General features: G+C 37.5%; 1 protein-coding gene across 8 annotated transcripts in view; it reads left to right on the forward strand.

The window, feature by feature from the left end:
- Positions 1-19,715, forward strand: part of Stxbp5l (syntaxin binding protein 5L) — a 328,953-nt gene that overhangs the window by 245,274 nt on the left and 63,964 nt on the right. For all 8 annotated transcript variants that reach the window (XR_015632666.1, XR_015632667.1, NM_001271250.2 and 5 more), the window contains one exon: positions 2,331-2,396. Coding sequence is in view for 6 of the 8 variants with exons in the window: in NM_001271250.2 (NP_001258179.1) it covers positions 2,331-2,396 (66 nt within the window). In the remaining 2 variants the exon portion in view is untranslated. The remainder of the gene's footprint in view (positions 1-2,330; positions 2,397-19,715) is intronic.

Raw genomic sequence — 19,715 nt, forward strand, 5'->3', positions numbered from 1 at the left:
AGTGTGTCTAAGTCCACTGTGATGTGAGTACAATGACAGGATTATCTGGAGATTTGAACGTACTCCGCTTGTAAGTGATAAATGACTCATTGTAAATCGGTTTCTGGTAAGCTGTACCATTGACTTACTTCTGTGATCTTATTTATTCAAAAAGGTATTTATGTGCCCAACTCTTCAAACTTACAGTGTCTTATTATGAACATAGGGGTTAAGGGATATTTTCATAATAAGACTTTACGTTTTCACCTTGTGACTTTTATGAGGATTGCTTTTTCTGTTCCCATATCAGTTTCTTTCAGTTGCTGTGCTAAAGTTAGAATAACAAATGCAACTTGAGAGAGAAAGTGTTTGTTTGGGCTTACAGTTCAAGAGATGGTACAGCCCATCATGTCAGGGAAGGCATGACAATAGGAGCATGAGGCTACCTAGCAGTCAGGAATTTGAAAAGAAAAAAAGAAAAAAATCAGTAATTGGTGGCCAGCCTATATAACCTCAAGGTTCTTCCCTAAGGCACACATTTCAACCATAAAATTCTGTCCTTGGCCCCACATGCTCATGGTCATCTCATAATGTAAATGCATTTGATACAATTTTTTAAATCCCCATAGTCTATAACAGACATACCAGTGTTTAAAGACACAAAGTTTCTTCTGAGACTCAAGGCAGTCTCTTAAGTGCAACCCCTGTAGAATAAATATTTTTTAAAAATTTAAAGATTTTATTCTTCCAACTTAACACTTACACAGAGTATACATTCCCATTCCAAAATGGAGGAACAGGAATACAGTGTAGACAGATGGGACCAAAGCAAGACCGAAACTCAACAAGGAAAACACAAAGTTTTGCACCTCCATGCCAAGTATCCAGAACTTCAGTGTCAAAGGGCTTAAGTGGCTCCTCCCCTCCATTTGTGCCTTCTACAGTATGTGTCTCTCTCCAGAGACGTCTGCCTGGATGCATTCCCCTTGGCAGGTATCCCTTGGCTCTGACACATCGAACATCTTTATGTCTTCATCACAACTTAGGTTTCCTCTTCACAGCCGCAGTCGATGGTCCCCAAAGGCCTTCGTGTATGTACTCCAACCTTGCTACACATTGCCTTGCCTCAGTGGATGAAACCATGAAAGATGGACCCATCGTCCTTTCAATATTATATCCAGGACCAATATCTTAGGGATAACTATAATGATCTACTTCCAACAATAATGGAGTATGATCCCCTTGGAACACAGTTGCAATAGCTTCTGTATGCTAAACCAAAAAAATAAACTAAAATAAAAATAAAATAACAAAACAACAACAACAACAACAACCTTTAGGATATTGCCTTCCAGGAACAAGAAGGCCCTCAAACTCTCTCCTCTCATAACTTGGAGGCTTTACTGGATGAGGTCTTATTCTCAAAATACCTTTCCTGTTTTTCCTGGCTTTTCTTTAATGACACTAACTCTTTTACAATGACAGCCTCATTTTCAGCATGTACCTTTGCTGTAATATTTAACCTCCTACTCTTCTTTTCCTCTCCAAATTGCACTGTTTATATCTTTCTGCCCTATTTGTTGCTCTTTTTCACTGTAGACGTGTGAGTGGGATCAGGAATAACAGGCACATCCTGAATGTTTTACTGTCTTAAAATTTCCTCTGCCAAAGACAGTCTATTCCTTTTTTCTGCAGCCTCATGAAAGTTCTCAGGATATGGTCAGAATGTATCCATATATGGCCCTATCTCACAAATGACCCCAGCCCCATTCTCGATAGAGTCTTGTCTCTCATGACTTGGCCCTCCAGTGTCTGTTTCTCTCCTCACTCCTGTCTTCCAGCATAAACAAAAAGATGATAGGGAGAAAGGGAACAGAGATAATTTTCATCATTCACAATACCTGTTAAATATTTCTGTGCATGGAAACAGATGTATGCGTTTGTTCAGAAAGTGAAAGTGGAAGGTAAGAAATAGAAGGAGGAGGTGGATGCAGTGTTTGTTGTAACTTGATGCCACTGAATGAGCCACTTATATATAAAATACTAAAACCAATCATAAACATTTAAATCTGTAGTGTCTCTTAAAAGATCTTTCTAAAATCAATAACCTCTTGGAGGAGAAAATTATATCTTTTAAAAGTATTTTCTATTTACCATTATTCTTGGTACATTTGCTAAGGAATTTGGTCATTTATAAAGTATGGTTGGTTGGTCCTTTATTAAATGCTTGACACAATAACAAAATAAGAATTACCTATGAAGTGTCAGCAAAATTTAACTCTCTTCTCCTTTTCTCTCCTTCCCTGTCTTCCCCCATCCCCACCCTCACCCTCTCTCCTTTACATTTTTAGGCTTAACAGAGCTGAATGATAGTCCAGTTCCCTTGGAACTTGAGCGGTGCAAGTCTCCCACTTCAGGTAAACACAGTGGTATTTTCCAAGCTTCTGATAATTCACTGAAGTAAACTATTAATTTACTTTCATAAGTCTTTTAAAATTAATAATTCAATTTCTGAAACTTAATCATAAGTACCTTTATTTCCAGAATAAATACAAATGAATGTTTTTTATAAATCTTTGGTTCAAATAAAAATAAGACCAGATATGAGTATAATACTTTTAATTATACCTTAAAGAAAGATCATTTTTCAGATATATTAAAAATGCCAAAAATTTCCCCAGCTCTGAAAAAAAGAACAAAAAAATGCCAAAAATTGTCATCTATTGGTATAGCTTTATTTGTGAGAGATATAAACTTTAGGTGCAGACAAAAATTATAGACTGTACCTGGGCCACTATTTTATGAATTGTTTATTTATTGACAAATTATAATGAAATCTGATGTGGCATAAAATAAATCATCTTCAAGATTAAGTGTGAGCCCTCTGAATGTACATGTAAAAACATAAGGAAAGAGTTCTAGAGGTAAGTCTTTAAGGCATATAAACAAATTAATGTCTTGACATGGTAGGATTCTGAGTAGTTGCCTATTTTTTAAAAAAATATCAGATAATATATTGTCTCAAAAATTATTTACAATTATTTCAGAGTATCTATTCTAAATTTTCTATAATATATAACAATGTATATAATATTAGTACCTAATTATTGTGTGTGTGTCTTTGATGGTTGGCAGATCCATTTGGTTCCTACCAAATAACAGAAGTGACTGAGGTGTAGTCAAATGCTAGGTTCTTTGCCTAGCATGTGCAAGGCCCTGAGTTTTGGAGTCAGCAATATAAAGCTTTTTTTTTCTCAAAATAGTAAAAGATATCATTACTTTTAATTTACATTATTTTTTAATTTATATGGAATTGTTAAAATTTAATAATGCTTCTTAAAGCATATATCTGGATTTTAGAAATTCTTTTAGAATTGCAGCGTTTTTTCAATTTGTTCTACCCTCTACGAGTTGCTGATTCTTTTTCTTTGCTCCATAGGAATCTAGCCTATCTAGAACCTATTGTGTCCTGTATGACATTTTCTTTTAATAAAGTATTTCAAATTTTATTTTATTGCTTTTTAAAGGTAATTTTATTTCTATATATGTGACCCCACAAGAATATATGTGTAGTACATATGTGTAGGGGCTTGCAGAGGCCAGACAAGGGGATCAGATCTAGAAGTGAAAATGATATTTTCAATTATTATGAACATGTATGTCGGGAGCCAAACCTAGTTCCTCTGCAAGCACATTACTCTGAACCTCGGTACTCTCTCTCCAGCCCCATGTTGATTTTATCTTAAGATGCCTAATAAACTCTTCTCTTTGTATCCTCATTGGCACCACGGTGATTTCGGCAATCATGGCGTCATGTCTAGAGTAACATGAAATGTTCTAGCAAATGCTCTGCCTTTCACCCCCCTCACTGCTCACTCTCCATGTTGTATTGCAGAAGTAATTTCCATAAGATATTACTTTGCTCGTACTTTTTGTAATTAGCAATATTTCATATAATTTCAATAGACTTTATCAGATTGTTGTACAACTTAACTTTAAATTCTCTTCCTGAACCTGAATTTGAGTAATAAACGTTGAATTCTCCCTTCCATTCTGTTCTTACACATTGTTTCTGTCCTTCTGAAAAGCTAAATGTTATTTTAGTTTTTATTTATTTTTCCAGACAATTTATGTTTGAAAATAAACAAAAGACATCTCTTTTAGCCCCATGTTTTATGTGGTTTAATGTAATCATGTTTGCATTACTTATGTGCATGAGGACCTGAGTCAGACCCCTAGAAGACATACAAAAGGCTGGACATCGTGGCAGGTTCTAACATATGTGCTCTAGGGATCCGACTCAGGTCCTTACTCATGGGTGACAGGCGCTTCACTAACTGAATCCTCCTCCTCCTCCTCCTCTTTCTTCTCTTCCTCCTCTTTCCTTGCCTCCCCTTCCTCCTCTTCTTTCTCCTCCTCCTTCTTCTGCACAAGAGTTTAAGTGATTTTTTGAAATTACTCTTTAAAGTTTAAGTAACATTTTTCTATTAAAACCATTACTCCATGTAGTCTTTATTTTTGTATAATTATACTTTCTCTTTAAAGAAAATTTATCCCCATCATGAAAATTTTTACTTGGTCTTAATGTTTTACTTTTGTTTATTTTTAACTTTTAATTTCCAGTTTATCTGTATTAATTGCTTCTGTTTTCCTTTTCCTTTAGTTTTCTTTTCCTTAATTAGTTAATTAATTTGTTTATATACTTACTTATTTTTCCATAATGTCAAGTATTTGTTTGGGCCTGGCTTACAGTTTCTAATGTTTAGTCCATGACCTTCATAGCAGGAAGCATGGCAGCATGCAGGCAGGCATAATGCTGGAAAAGGAGCTGAGGGTTCTGCATCTTCATGAGAAGGAAGCCAGGAAGAGACTGTCTTTCAGCCAAGTATAATTATAGGCTATTTTGTACTGGCCGGAGGTCAAAAGACCACTACCATAGTAATTCACTTCCTTCAAAAAGGTACCATCTACACCCTCAAGTTATATCGTAGTAGTGCCAGTTCTTAGGGCAAGCACATTCAAATCACCAGTTTATTTCTACTATGAATTAGTTCGTGCATTGAAATATGATTATGACATGTAAAGGCTTTACCAACTTGATTGTGCTGAAAAGGTTCATCTCTTGCATATGTTATGTATTCAGAGACTACTTTTGCATGTAAAGGATTTTCCAACTTGAGTACATTCACACAATTTTTGTCTAGCTTGTCTTCTGTTATGACTTTGGAGGCTATAGTGATATGCGTAGGCTTTTTCACATTCACGACATTCATAAGGTTTCTCTAAGATGTGTGTTCCGTAAAGTATTTGATAGGACAGTGATATGCAAAGGCTTTGCCACATACATTACAATCATAGGGCTTCTCTCCACTATGTGCTCATTAATGTATTTGGAGATGACCGTGCTATGCAAAGGCTTTATCAGTTTAATTACATTAGTAAGGCTTCTCTCCTGCACATTTGCCTTTGTGTATTCAGAGATGATTGTGTCTTGAAGGGTTTTAACTCTTTCATTACATGCATGCAGTTTCTCTAGTATGTGTTTTTATGAATGTAGAGATCACTGTGACATTCATAGAGTTACTCTCTTGGATGTATTCTATTATGTAATTATAGATGACTGTGAATTGCTGAAGTATTACCACACTGGTTGCATTAATGAGGGCTCACTCCAGTGTGATTTCTTTTGTGTATCTGTAAAGAACTATGACCTGCAAAGGCTTTACCACATTGATTATATTCATAAAGTTTCTCTCCAGTATGTGTTCTTTTATGTTTTTGAAGATGATTGGATATTGCAAAGGCTTTACCACATTAATTACATTTATAAGTTTTCTCTCCAGTATGAGTTCTTTTATGATATTGGACCTAACCAGATGTTGCAAAGGCCACATTGATTACTTTCACACAGTTTGTCTCCAGTATATATTCTTATATGGTATTAGAGATGACTGGGTCTTGCAAAGGCTTTATCACATTAATTATATTCATAAGGTTTCTCTCCACTATATCTTACATGCCTTTCATGTCTTCTAGAACTTTGCTATTGTTCTTCAATATGGTGGTCTTCCCAATTGTAGCCTATAGCAGTTAGTTATCCCATATCACATCTTTCTCCAGACTCTTCTGGGAAGGATCCATCAGATTCCACTCTTCCACAATGAAGTTCACATGCTCATCATGATAAGTCACTGCATTCATGTCTTCACTTGGAACTTACTTGAGGTCCCCTCACAGTACCCAACATTAGTGCTCAAAGCAGAACAAGGAAAACCATTCAAACATACACAGCAAAAGCCTATATATTTATCTTTACATTCCAGATTTTATTCCCCTCCCAGTCCACCCTTCAAAGTTCCACATCCCATCCCTCCTCCCCGCCCCCACCCACCTGTCTCCACAAGGATGTTCCCATCCCACCCACCACACTGGAACAATAAACTTCCTGGGGTCTCCAGTCTCTTGAAGGTTAGATTCATCTCTGATTGAACCCAGACCAAGAGTCCTCTGCTGTATATGTGTTGGTGGCCTCATCTCAGCTGGTGTATGCTGCCTGGTTGGTGATCCAGTGTCTGAGAGATCTCAGGGGTCCAAGTTAATTGAGACTGCTGGTCCTCCTACAGGGTTGCCCTCCTCTTCAGCTTCCTCCAGCTTTTCCCTAATTCAACCACAGGGGTCAGCAGCTTCTGCTGATTTGTTGGGTGCAAATATCTGTATTTGATTCTTTCAGCTGCTCTTTTGGGTCTTTGAGAAGACAATCATGATAGGTTTGCCCTATCATGAAGTTTGTGAATGCTCGGTAGCCTCAGTACTGATGTCAAGTCTTGGGGCCTCCCCTTGAGCTGGATCCCCTTTGGGCCTGTCACTGGACCTCCTTTTCCTCAGGCTCTTCTCCATTTCTGTCCCTGAAGTTCTTTCAGACAGGAAGAATTATGGGTCAGAGTTTTGACTGTGGGATAACAACCCCATCACTTGATCCCCTGTCTTTCTGCTGGAGTTGGGCTCTATAAGTTTCCTCTCCCCACTGTAGGGCATTTCATCTAGGATCCTCTCCCGCTTTGAGTTCTGAGAGACTCTCATGTCCCAGGTCTCTGGTGTATTCTTGAGGGTCCTCCCAACCTCCTTGCTCCTGAGGTTCCTGTTACCATTCTTTTTACTGGCCCTCAGGGTTTCAGTCCCCCCGCCACCCAATACCAGATTATGTTCCCCCCACTCCCCTCCCCCTCCCTCTGCCCCTCCCATGTCCCTCTCTCCCTGCTTGTGGTTGCTTTCTTCTCCTTCTCAAGTGGAACTGAGGCATCCTTACTTGGGACATTCAGCTTTGTTGACTTTTTTGAGTTCTGTGGACTGTATCTTGGGTATTCAGTACTTTTTTGTCTTGTTTTGCTTGGCTAATATCCACTTATTAGTGAGTACATACTGGGCGTTTCCTTTCAGGTCTGAGTTGCCTCACTCAGGATGATATTTTCTAGTTCCATCCATTTGCCTGCAAAACACAGGATGTCCTCATTCTTAACAGCTGAATAGTACTCCATTGTATAAATGAACCACATTTTCTGTATCCAGTTTTCTGTCATGGGACATCTGAGTTGTTTCCACTGGCTATCACAAATAAGGCCCCTATGAACAAGTAGAGCATTGCCCCTGTAGCATGGTGGGACATCTTTTGAGTATATTCCCAAGAGTGGTATAGCTGGATCTTTAGGTAGATCTATTTCCAATTTTAGAGTAGTCTGTTTCCCAAGTGAAACTCCATGGGAGAAAATTAAATTTTTTTTGCAAGTGGTTATCAATTGGAGATAGCTTCTGGGTTTGTATTCAGAAGCACTGGGACCCAATGTGGTGCCAACCCATGAGGTCCTGTGCATGCTGTCTCTGTCTTGAGTTCATATGTAGACTAGTCTTAGTCCTATTCTGCTTAGAAAGCCTTGTTTTCTTGACGTCCTCCATCCCCTCAGCTTCTTATATTCTTTCTACCTCCGCCTTCACAAGGTTCTCTTGGCCCTGAGGAAGGGATTTGATGGAGATAACATATTTCGAGGTCTTTTACTCTCAGCATCATGTCTGACGGTATATTTGTTCCCATCTGCTGCAGGAAGAAACTTTTCTGATGATGGCAGAGCCAGGCAATGATCTATGAATGTAACAGAGTGTCATTAGGAGTCATTGAGTGATATCTCTCTCTCTCTCTCTCTCTCTCTCTCTCTCTCTCTATATATATATATATATATATATATATATATATATATATATATATATAAATAATATATTTAGAATGGTAGTATCTGCCTTTCCTCTAGTATCCTAGGCTATTTAGTCTCATATTCTTAGACATTCAAACAAGATCAGGTATGGACTCCGTCTCATGGATTGGGCCTTCAGATAAGTTATATATGGTTGGTTACTCCCACAAGCTTTGTGTCTCCACCACACTAGCATATCTTGCAAGCAGAATGCCACTGTAGATTGCTGGTTTGTAGTTGGGTAGTTATGTGTTTCTCCTTTGGTAAGGAACAGAATAACCTAATGACATCCAGAACACTAGCCCATGAAAGTGAAGGTTCTATGTAGGCATCAGCTAAACATCTTGGTGTTTAATGAGTTATGTAGGTGTTGTTTTCAGCTGTGTGGCCCTGCTGCCAGTTTGTGGAGGCAACTTGTAGTCTTGGCAACAGCCTAATATGTCCAAGAACCCCTTTGGCTAACAACTTAATTACTAAAAGCTTTGTTTGGTGAAGAGATTGCCAGTTAGGACTCTGTCTCTCCATTATTTGATGATTTGATGCTATGTTTGTGTTTTAGGAAGCTTTTACTTTATTAGGTTTTCATACTACCCTCAAATGCCCCTTAATTTTAGCTGACTGTCCCTGCTTTCCTTCCTATCCCCACTTGGTATTCCTCTTTCAGTCTTCCTAATCTATCTGTAACTATTCTCTTTTCATTTTATGAGACAACTAGCTGTACCCATCAATCCTTACTATTTATGTGTGGTTTTATGGATTGTACCTTGATTATTATTGACAACAGCTAATATTCAAATATAAGTGAATATATATACATATATATATATATACATATATATATATATTTGTCTTTCTGGATTTGGGTTGCCATACTCAGGATAATTTTTTTCTAGCTCCATTCATCTGTACATATGACTTCCATAATTACATTTTTAATGTCTTGATACTATTCCACTTTTTTCTCCATTCATTCTTCTGTTTATGGACATTTAGGTTGTTTCCAATTTTTGGCTATTGTAAGTAGAGCAGCAATGAATATAGATGACAACTTTTCTCTGTTGTAGGATGAAGTGTCCTTTGGGTGTATACCCAAGAGTGGTATAGCTGGATCTTGAGGTAGATCTATCCCATTTCCTGAGAAACTGCCACACTGATTTCCACAGTAGCTGTACTAGTTCTTGTTGACACCACAGTGGATAAGTGTTTATTCTACGTGTTCTACATCCTTGCGGATATGAGCTATCATTTGTTTTATTGATCTTAGTAATTCTGACAGGCATATGATGTAAGCTCAACATTATTGATGTGCATTTCCCTAATGGCTAAGGATGCTCAGCATTTTGTTAAGTGTTTCTCAGCCATTTTGATTTCCTCCTTTCAGAATTCTCTATTTAGATCTATACCCTGTTTTTAATTCAGTTCTTTGTCTTCTTGATGTCCAGCTGTTAAAGCTCTTTATATATGTTAGATATTAGCCCTCTATTAGATATATAATTGGTAAAAATCTCTTCCCATTCTGTAGCTGACCATCTGTCCTAATGATTGGCGTCTTTTGGAGTAAAAAGGTTTTCCCTAGCAAGTGCAAGGGTTCAGTCCTCAGCTCCAAAAAAAAAACAAAAAACAAAAAAAAACAAAACAAAAAAAAAAACAAAAAAAGACAAAAAAAAAAAACAGCTTTTCGAAGACCTCATACCAATATTATCCAAACTATTCCACAAAATTGAAACAGATGGAGCACTACCGAATTCCTTCTACTAAGCCACAATTACTCTTATACCTAAACCACACAAAGACACAACAAAGAAAGAGAACTTCAGACCAATTTCCCTTATGAATATCGACGCAAAAATACTCAATAAAATTCTGGCAAACCGAATTCAAGAGCACATCAAAACAATCATCCACCATGATCAAGTAGGCTTCATCCCAGGCATGCAGGGATGGTTTAATATACGGAAAACCATCAACGTGATCCATTATATAAACAAACTAAAAGAACAAAACCACATGATCATTTCATTAGATGCTGAGAAAGCATTTGACAAAATTCAACACCCCTTCATGATAAAAGTCCTGGAAAGAATAGGAATTCAAGGCCCATACCTAAACATAGTAAAAGCCATATACAGCAAACCAGTTGCTAACATTAAACTAAATGGAGAGAAACTTGAAGCAATCCCACTAAAATCAGGGACTAGACAAGGCTGCCCACTCTCTCCCTACTTATTCAATATAGTTCCTGAAGTTCTAGCCAGAGCAATCAGACAACAAAAGGAGATCAAGGGGATACAGATCGGAAAAGAAGAGGTCAAAATATCACTATTTGCAGATGACATGATAGTATATTTAAGTGATCCCAAAAGTTCCACCAGAGAACTACTAAAGCTGATAAACAACTTCAGCAAAGTGGCTGGGTATAAAATTAACTCAAATAAATCAGTTGCCTTCCTCTATACAAAAGAGAAACAAGCCGAGAAAGAAATTAGGGAAACGACACCCTTCATAATAGACCCAAATAATATAAAGTACCTCGGTGTGACTTTAACCAAGCAAGTAAAAGATCTGTACAATAAGAACTTCAAGACACTGAGGAAAGAAATTGAAGAAGACCTCAGAAGATGGAAAGATCTCCCATGCTCATGGATTGGCAGGATTAATATAGTAAAAATGGCCATTTTACCAAAAGCAATCTACAGATTCAATGCAATCCCCATCAAAATACCAATCCAATTCTTCAAAGAGTTAGACAGAACAATTTGCAAATTCATCTGGAATAACAAAAAACCCAGGATAGCTAAAGCTATCCTCAACAATAAAAGGACTTCAGGGGGAATCACTATCCCTGAACTCAAGCAGTATTACAGAGCAATAGTGATAAAAACTGCATGGTATTGGTACAGAGACAGACAGATAGACCAATGGAATAGAACTGAAGACCCAGAAATGAACCCACACACCTATGGTCACTTGATTTTTGACAAAGGAGCCAAAACCATCCAATGGAAAAAAGATAGCATTTTCAGCAAATGGTGCTGGTTCAACTGGAGGGCAACATGTAGAAGAATGCAGATCAATCCATCCTTATCACCCTGTACAAAGCTTAAGTCCAAGTGGATCAAGGACCTCCACATCAAACCAGACACACTCAAACTAATAGAAGGAAAACTAGGGAAGCATCTGGAACACATGGGCACTGGAAAAAATTTCCTGAACAAAACACCAATGGCTTATGCTCTAAGATCAAGAATCGACAAATGGGATCTCATAAAACTGCAAAGCTTCTGTAAGGCAAAGGACACTGTGGTTAGGACAAAACGGCAACCAACAGATTGGGAAAAGATCTTTACCAATCCTACAACAGATAGAGGCCTTATATCCAAAATATACAAAGAACTCAAGAAGTTAGACCGCAGGGAAACAAATAACCCTATTAAAAAAAGGGGTTCAGAGCTAAACAAAGAATTCACAGCTGAGGAATGCCGAATGGCTGAGAAACACCTAAAAAAATGTTCAACATCTTTAGTCATAAGGGAAATACAAATCAAAACAACCCTGAGATTTCACCTCACACCAGTGAGAATGGCTAAGATCAAAAACTCAGGTGACAGCAGATGCTGGCGAGGATGTGGAGAAAGAGGAACACTCCTCCATTGTTGGTTTGTTGGTGGGATTGCAGACTGGTAAAACCATTCTGGAAATCAGTCTGGAGGTTCCTCAGAAAATTGGACATTGAACTGCCTGAGGATCCAGCTATACCTCTCTTGGGCATATACCCAAAAGATGCCTCAACATATAAAAGAGACACGTGCTCCACTATGTTCATCGCAGCCTTATTTATAATAGCCAGAAGCTGGAAAGAACCCAGATGCCCTTCAACAGAGGAATGGATACAGAAAATGTGGTACATCTACACAATGGAATATTACTCAGCTATCAAAAACAACGAGTTTATGAAATTCGTAGGCAAATGGTTGGAACTGGAAAATATCATCCTGAGTGAGCTAACCCAATCACAGAAAGACATACATGGTATGCACTCATTGATAAGTGGCTATTAGCCCAAATGCTTGAATTACCCTAGATCCCTAGAACAAACGAAACTCAAGACGGATGATCAAAATGTGAATGCTTCACTCCTTCTTTAAATGAGGAAAAAGAATACCCTTGGCAGGGAAGGGAGAGGCAAAGATTAAAACAGAGACTGAAGGAACACCCATTCAGAGCCTGCCCCACATGTGTCCCATACATATACAGCCACCCAATTAGACAAGATGGATGAAGCAAAGAAGTGCAGACCGACAGGAGCCGGATGTAGATCGCTCCTGAGAGACACAGCCAGAATACAGCAAATACAGAGGCGAATGCCAGCAGCAAACCACTGAACTGAGAATAGGTCCCCTATTGAAGGAATCAGAGAAAGAACTGGAAGAGCTTGAAGGGGCTCGAGACCCCAAAAGTACAACAATGCCAAGCAACCAGAGCTTCCAGGGACTAAGCCACTACCTAAAGACTATACATGGACTGACCCTGGACTCTGACCCCATAGGTAGCAATGAATATCCTAGTAAGAGCACCAGTGGAAGGGGAAGCCCTGGGTCCTGCTAAGACTGAACCCCCAGTGAACTAGACTATGGGGCGGCAATGGGGGGAGGGTTGGGAGGGGAACACCCATAAGGAAGGGGAGGGGGGAGGGGGATGTTTGCCCGGAAACCGGGAAAGGGAATAACACTTGAAATGTATATAAGAAATACTCAAGTTAATAAAAAAAAACAAAAAAAAAAAACAAAAAAAACCAGCTTTTCAGTTTCATGAGGTCCCATTTATTGGTTGTTCTTAGACCTCTGTTCTATTGATGTTCTCTTCAGAAAATATTTTCCTGTCCCTAAGAGCTCAAGACTATTCCCTACTTTATCTCCTATTGGTTCACTGTATCTAGCCTTATATTGAGGTTTTGGAAGTTGAATTTTGTACATGGAAATAAATATGTATACTATCAATCATCTGCAAATAGGGATACTTTGCATTCTTCCTTTACAATTTGTATCTCCTTGATCTGCTTCAATTGTCTTACTGCTCTAGCTAAGACTTCAAGTACTATATTGAATAGAAATTGAGAGAATAAATACCTTAACTTGTTCCTAATTTTAGTGAAATTGAATTGAATTTCTATCCATTTAAGTCAATGTTAACTGTAGGTTTTTGTACTGTTTGCTTGCCTTTGTTATGTTGAGGTATGGCTCTTGTATCCCTAATCTCTCCAATACTTTTATTATGAAGGGGTATTGCATTTTATAAAAGGTATTTTCTGTATTTAGTAAGATAATTGTGCATTTTTTAATTCCAGCTTCTTAATATGTGGATTGCATTATTTATCACTTACATATGTTGAACCATCTTTCTAAGATAAAGCTTACTTGGTCATAGTACATGATCTTTTTGTTATATGACTATATAAGTACCTATATTTACTGATCAGGTCAATGTTACCAGATATGGTCACAAGGAATTAAATTCAACCAGATGGAGAGGCCTCAGCAGGACTGAGGCTGTGCCAATTTTATTGGAGCAATCAGACTCTTAATACATTTATCAGAAATAGAATATGATGGCAATTGCCAGGATCAATTCAATTGTAGTTTCCAGTATACAATGATGTTTGAAAATTATATAGGGTACACAAGATTAATGTCTATGACCAATTGCCATATCAAGTTTCCATGCTTCCTTGACTGCAAAGGGAATATACAGAGAAACACAGAACAGCATGAACACTTCACTGCCTTGAGGGGAGTGCATCAGGGACTAGAAGGCACATCATGCCCCAGGAACCATGCACTCTAACCTACAGAACCTATGACACATGCCTGTCAAGGCAGTGAGGTTAGGCCAACTCCAGGGTACCCAGCATTTCTGGGTTCAGTTTGGAAGTACTTTATTGAAGATATTTTCATCTAAATTCAGCAGGAAAATTGATCTGTAATTTGCCTCCTTTGTTGGATCTTTATGTGGTTTGTGTATCTGAGTGACTGTGAGCTCGTGGAACAAATTGGGCAATGTTCTTTCTGTTTCTCTTTGTGGAATAATTTGAGGAGTATTGGCATTAATTTGGCTTGAAAAGTATCATAGAATTCCACTTTGAGATTTTTTTCTTGGATTGGGGCTTGTAGACTTTTAAACATTGCTTCTACTTCACTAGGGGAATATAGGTCTGTTTAAATTGGCAATCTGATATTGATTTAACTTTGGTAATTGTCATATGTCAAAAAATTATATAATTCATTTAAATTTTCCAAATTGGAGGAGTAAGGTTTTTAAAGTACTTCCTTATGATTCTTTTGATATCCTTTTTCCCTTTTAAAACATTTTTTAATTTACTTTTTCACATAACATCTTGCTCACTTCCCCCATCCCAAATTCCTTCCTCCATTACCCTCTCCTTCTCCTCTGAGCTAGTGGGGGATCCTGGGTATCCTCCCACCCTGGCACTTCAAGTCTCTGCAAGGGTAGGTACTTCTCCTCCCACTGAGGCCAGATGAGGCATCCGGGCTTGAAGAATGTACCTCATATACAGGCAACCAGATCATGTTCCCCTCCTCCTCCCCACTCCTCCCCATTCCCTCCCAGATCCCTCCCTCCTCCACTTGTGGTTGCTTTCTTCTCCTTCCCAAGTGGGACTGAGGCATCCTCACTTTGGTCCTTCACATTCTTGACCTTTATGAGGTCTGTGGACTGTATCTTGGGTATTCAGTACTTTACTTTTTGACGGGGGACTAATATCCACATAAGAGTATGTATATATCATGCATGTCCTTTTGGGTCTGAGTTACCTCACTCAGGATGATATTTTCTAGTTCCATCCATTTTCCTGCAAAAATCAGGATGTCTTCATTCTTAATAGCTGAGTAGTATTCCATTGTGTAAATGAACCACATTTTCTGTATCCATTCTTCTGTCATGGGACATCTGGGTTGTTTCCAGCTTCTGGCTATCACAAATAAGGCTGCTATGAACATATGGAAATGTGCCCCTGTGGCAAAGTCAGGGCATCTTTAAGGTATATTCCTAAGACTAAGTATTGCTGGGTCTTAAGGCAAATCTAGTTCCAATTTTCTGAGGAACCTCCAAATTGATTTCCAGAATGGTTATACCAGTTTGCAATCTGAACAGCAATAGAGGAGTGTTCCTCTTTCTCCACATCCTTGCCAACATGTGTTGTCACCTAAGGTTATGATCTTAGCCATTCTGATATGTGTAAAGTAGAATCTCAGGGTAGTTTGATTTGCATTTCTCTGATCACTAAGGACTTTGAACATTTCTTTAGGTGCTTCTCAGCCATTCGAGATTCCTTTGTTGTGAATTTTTGCTTTAGTTCTATGACCCATCTTTTGATTGGGTTGTTTGGTTTTTTTGTGGTTAGCTTCTTGAGTTTTCTTATATATTTTGGATATTAGCCCTCTATTAGATGTGGGGTTAGTGAAGATTTTCTTCCCAATCTGTAGGTTGCCAATTTGTCTTATTGACTATATCCTTTTCATTATAGAGGCTTTCCAGTTTCATGAGGTCCCATTTATCAATTCTTCATCTTAGAGTGTAAGCCATTGGAATTCTGTTTCAGAAATTTCCCCTTGTGCCAATGAGTTCAAGGCTCTTTCCCACTTTCTCTTCTATTAGATTCAGTGTATCTGGTTTTATGTTGAGGTCCTTGATCCACATAGACTTGAGATTTGTGCAAGGTGACAAATATGGAACTATTTTCATTTTTTCCTGCATAAAGACAGCTGATTAGACCAGCACCATTTATTGATGATGCTTTTCTTTTTCCATTATATGTTTTGGCTTCTTTGTCAAAGATCAAGTGTGTGTAACTTGTGCGGTATTATTTCTGGGTCTTCAGTTTTATTCCATTGATCAACCTGTCTGCCTCTGTACCAATACCATGCAGTTTTTATCACTATTTTCCTATAGTAGATTTAGATCACGAATGGTGATTCTCCTAGCCATTCTTTTACTGTTAATTGTTTTTGCTATTCTGCATTTTTGGCATTTTCAGATGAATTTGAGAATTGCTTTGTCCATGTCCTTGAAGAAAAATGTTGGGATTTTGATGGGGATTGCATTGGATCTATAGATTGCCTTTGGTAGGATGGCCATTTTTGCTATGTTAATTCTGCCAAACCATGAGCATGGAAGATCTCTCCATTTTCTGAGATCTTCTTTGATCGCTTTTTTGAAAGACTTGAAGTTATTGTCATACAGACCTTTTACTTGTTTGGTTAGAGTTACCACAAGATATTTTATATTATTTGTGACTATTGTGAAGGGAGATCTTTCCCTAATTTCTTTCTCATCCAGTTTATCACTTGTATAAAGAAAAGCTACTGATTTATTTGAGTTAATTTTATATTCGGCCACATTGCTGTAGTTGTCTATCAGCTGGAGAAGTTCTCTAGTAGAATTTCAGGGTTTGCTAATGTATACTATTATATCATCTGCAAATAGTGAAACCTTTATTTCTTCTTTGCCAATCTGTATCTTTTTGATCTCCTTTTGTTTTCTTATTGTTCTAGCTAGCACTTCAAGTACTATATTGAACAGATATGGGGAAAGTGAGCATCCTTGTCTTTTCCTGATTTAAGTGTGATTGCTACAAGTATTTCTCCATTTAATTTGATATTGGCTGTTGGTTTGTAGTAAATTGCTTTTATCATTATGTTTAGGTATTAGCCTTGAATTCTTGATCTCTCCAATACTTTTAACATGAAGGGATGTTGTATTTTCTCAAATGCTTTTTCTGCATCTAAGGAGATGATCATGTAACTTTTATCTTTGAGTTTGTTTATATAGTAGATTACATTGATGGATTTTCGTATATTGAACCAACCTTGCATCCCAGGGATAAAGCCTATTTGATTATGGTGAAAGATGGTTTTGATGTGTTCCTGGATTCAGTTTGCAAGAATTTTATTGAGTATTTTTGCGACTATATTCATAAGGGAGATTGGTCTGAAGTTCTCTTTTTTGGTTGGGTCCTTGTATGGTTTAGGTATTAGAGTAATTGTGGCTTTATAGGATGAATTAGGTAATGTTCCTTTGGTTTCTATTTTATGGAATAGTTTGAGGAATAGTGTTATCAGGTCTTCTTTGAAGGTCTGGTAGAATTCTGAACTAAGTCCATCTGACCCTGGGCTTTTTTTTTTAATTGGGAGATGTTTAAGGGTTTCTTCTATTTCCTTATGAGATATGGGACTGTTTAGATAGTTTACTTGCTCTTGATTTAACTTTAGTACGTGGTATCTGTCTAGAAAACCATCCATTTCATCTAGGTTTTCCAGTTTTGTAGAGCATAGGCTTTTATAGTAGGATCTGATGAGTTTTTGAATTTCCTCTATTTCTATTGTTATGTCTCCCTTTTCATTTCTGATCTTGTGAATTTGGATACTGCCTCTGGGCCCTTTAGTCAGTTTGACTAGGGGTTTATCTATCTTGTTGAATCTCTCAAAGAACCAGTTTTTGTTTTTGGTGATTCTTTGTATTGTTTTCTTTGTTTCTATTTGGTTGATTTCTGCCCTGAGTTTAACTATTTCCTGCCTTCTACTCCTCTTGGGTGAGTTTGCTTCCTTTTGTTCTAGAACTCTCAGGTGTGCTATTAAGTTGCTAGTGTAAGAACTCTCCAGTTTCTTTACCAGAGCACATAGTACTATCAATTTTCCTTTTAGCACTGCTTCCATTGTGTCTCATAAATTTGCGTACGATGTGTCAACATTTTCATTAAATTTCAGTAAGTCTTTAATTTCTTTCTTAATTTTTTTCCTGACCAAATTATTATTGAGTAGAGAGTTGTTCAGTTTCCACATGTATGTGGCCGGCCTTAGGTCATGGTGTTCTGATAGGTTATATGGGATTATTTCAATCTTCTTGTATCAGTTGAGAGTTTTTTTGTGACCAATTATATGGTAGATTTTAGAAAAGTTACCATGAGGTGCTGAGAAGGTACATTCTTTTGTTTTATAGTGAAATGTTCTGTAGATATCTGTTAAATTCATTTGATTCATAATGTCTATTAGTTTCACTGTGTCTCTGCTTAGTTTTTGCTTCAATAACCTGTCTATCAGTGAGAGTAGGGTGTTGAAATCTCCTAATATTGTGTGGGATTCAATGTGTATTTTGAATTTTAGTATAGTTTCTTTTATGAATGTGAGTATCCTTGCATTTGGAGAATAGAAGTTCACAATTAAGACTTTCTCTTGATGGGTTTTCCCTTTGATGAATACAAAGTGTCTTCTTCATCATGCTTGATAAGTTTTGGTTCAAAGTCTCTTTTATTGGATATTAGGATGGTAATTCCAACTTGTTTCTTGGGACCATTTGCTTAGAAGACATTTTTCCAACCTTTTACGCTGAGGAAGTGTCTGTCTTTGTTATTGAGGTTTGTTTCCTGTCTGCAGTCAAAACTGGAACTTGTTTGTGTATTCAGTCTGTCTTTTTATAAATGAGTGGAGTCCATTAATATTAAGACATATTAAAGACAGATGACTGTTGGTTCCTGTATTATTTGTTTTTGTGGCTTTATGTGCTTGTGGTTCCCTCCTTTTGACTTTGATGTGAGGTGCTTAATATCTTGTCTTTTCTTTGGGGTAGGTACCTTTGTTGTGTTGGAGTTTTTCTCCCAGGATCCTCTGTAGGGCTGGATTGGTAGATAGATACTGTTTGAATTTGGTTTTGTCCTGGAATGTTTTGATTTCTCCATCTATGTTGATTGAGAGTTTTGCTGTGTATAATAACCTGGGCTGTTATTTCTGTTCTCTTAGAATCTGTATGACCTCTGATCAGGCTCTTCTGGCCTTCATAGTCTCTGTTGAGAAGTCTGGTGTAATTCTGATATATCTACCTTTGTACATTACTTGGCCCTTTTCCCTGGCAGCTTTTAATATTCTTTCTTTGTTCTGTGTGTTTACTGATTTGATTATTATGTGATGAGAGGATGTTCTTTTCTTGTCCCATTTGTTTTATGTTCCATAGGATTCTTGTACTTTTATGGACATCTCTTTCTTTAGGTTGGGGAAGTTTTCTTGTATGACTTTGTTGAAGATGTTTTCAGGTCCTTTGAGCTGGGAATGTTCTTTCTCCTCTATTCCAATTACTCTTAGATTTGGTCTTTTCATTGATTGTGTCCTGGATTTTCTGGTTGTTTTGGGTTAGGAGTTTTTTATGTTTTGAATTTTTTGACAGTTGTGTCAATCTCTTCTAAGGAATCTGAGAGTCTCTCTTATATCTCTTTTATTCTGTTGGTGATACATATATCTGTAATTCTTGACCTCTTTCCTAGGATTTCCATTTCCAGCTTTGCCTCCATTTGGGTTTTCTTTAGTGTTTCTAGTTCTACTTTTAGGTCTTGGACCGCTTTATGCAATTCCTTTACCTGTTTAATTGTGTTTTCCTCTATTTCTTTAAGGGATTTATTTATATCCTCCTTAATGGACTCTATTGTCTTCA

The sequence above is a fragment of the Rattus norvegicus genome, chromosome 11, assembly GCF_021556685.1.
Source record: "Rattus norvegicus strain SHRSP/BbbUtx chromosome 11, alternate assembly SHRSP_T2T, whole genome shotgun sequence".
NCBI lineage: Eukaryota > Metazoa > Chordata > Mammalia > Rodentia > Muridae > Rattus > Rattus norvegicus.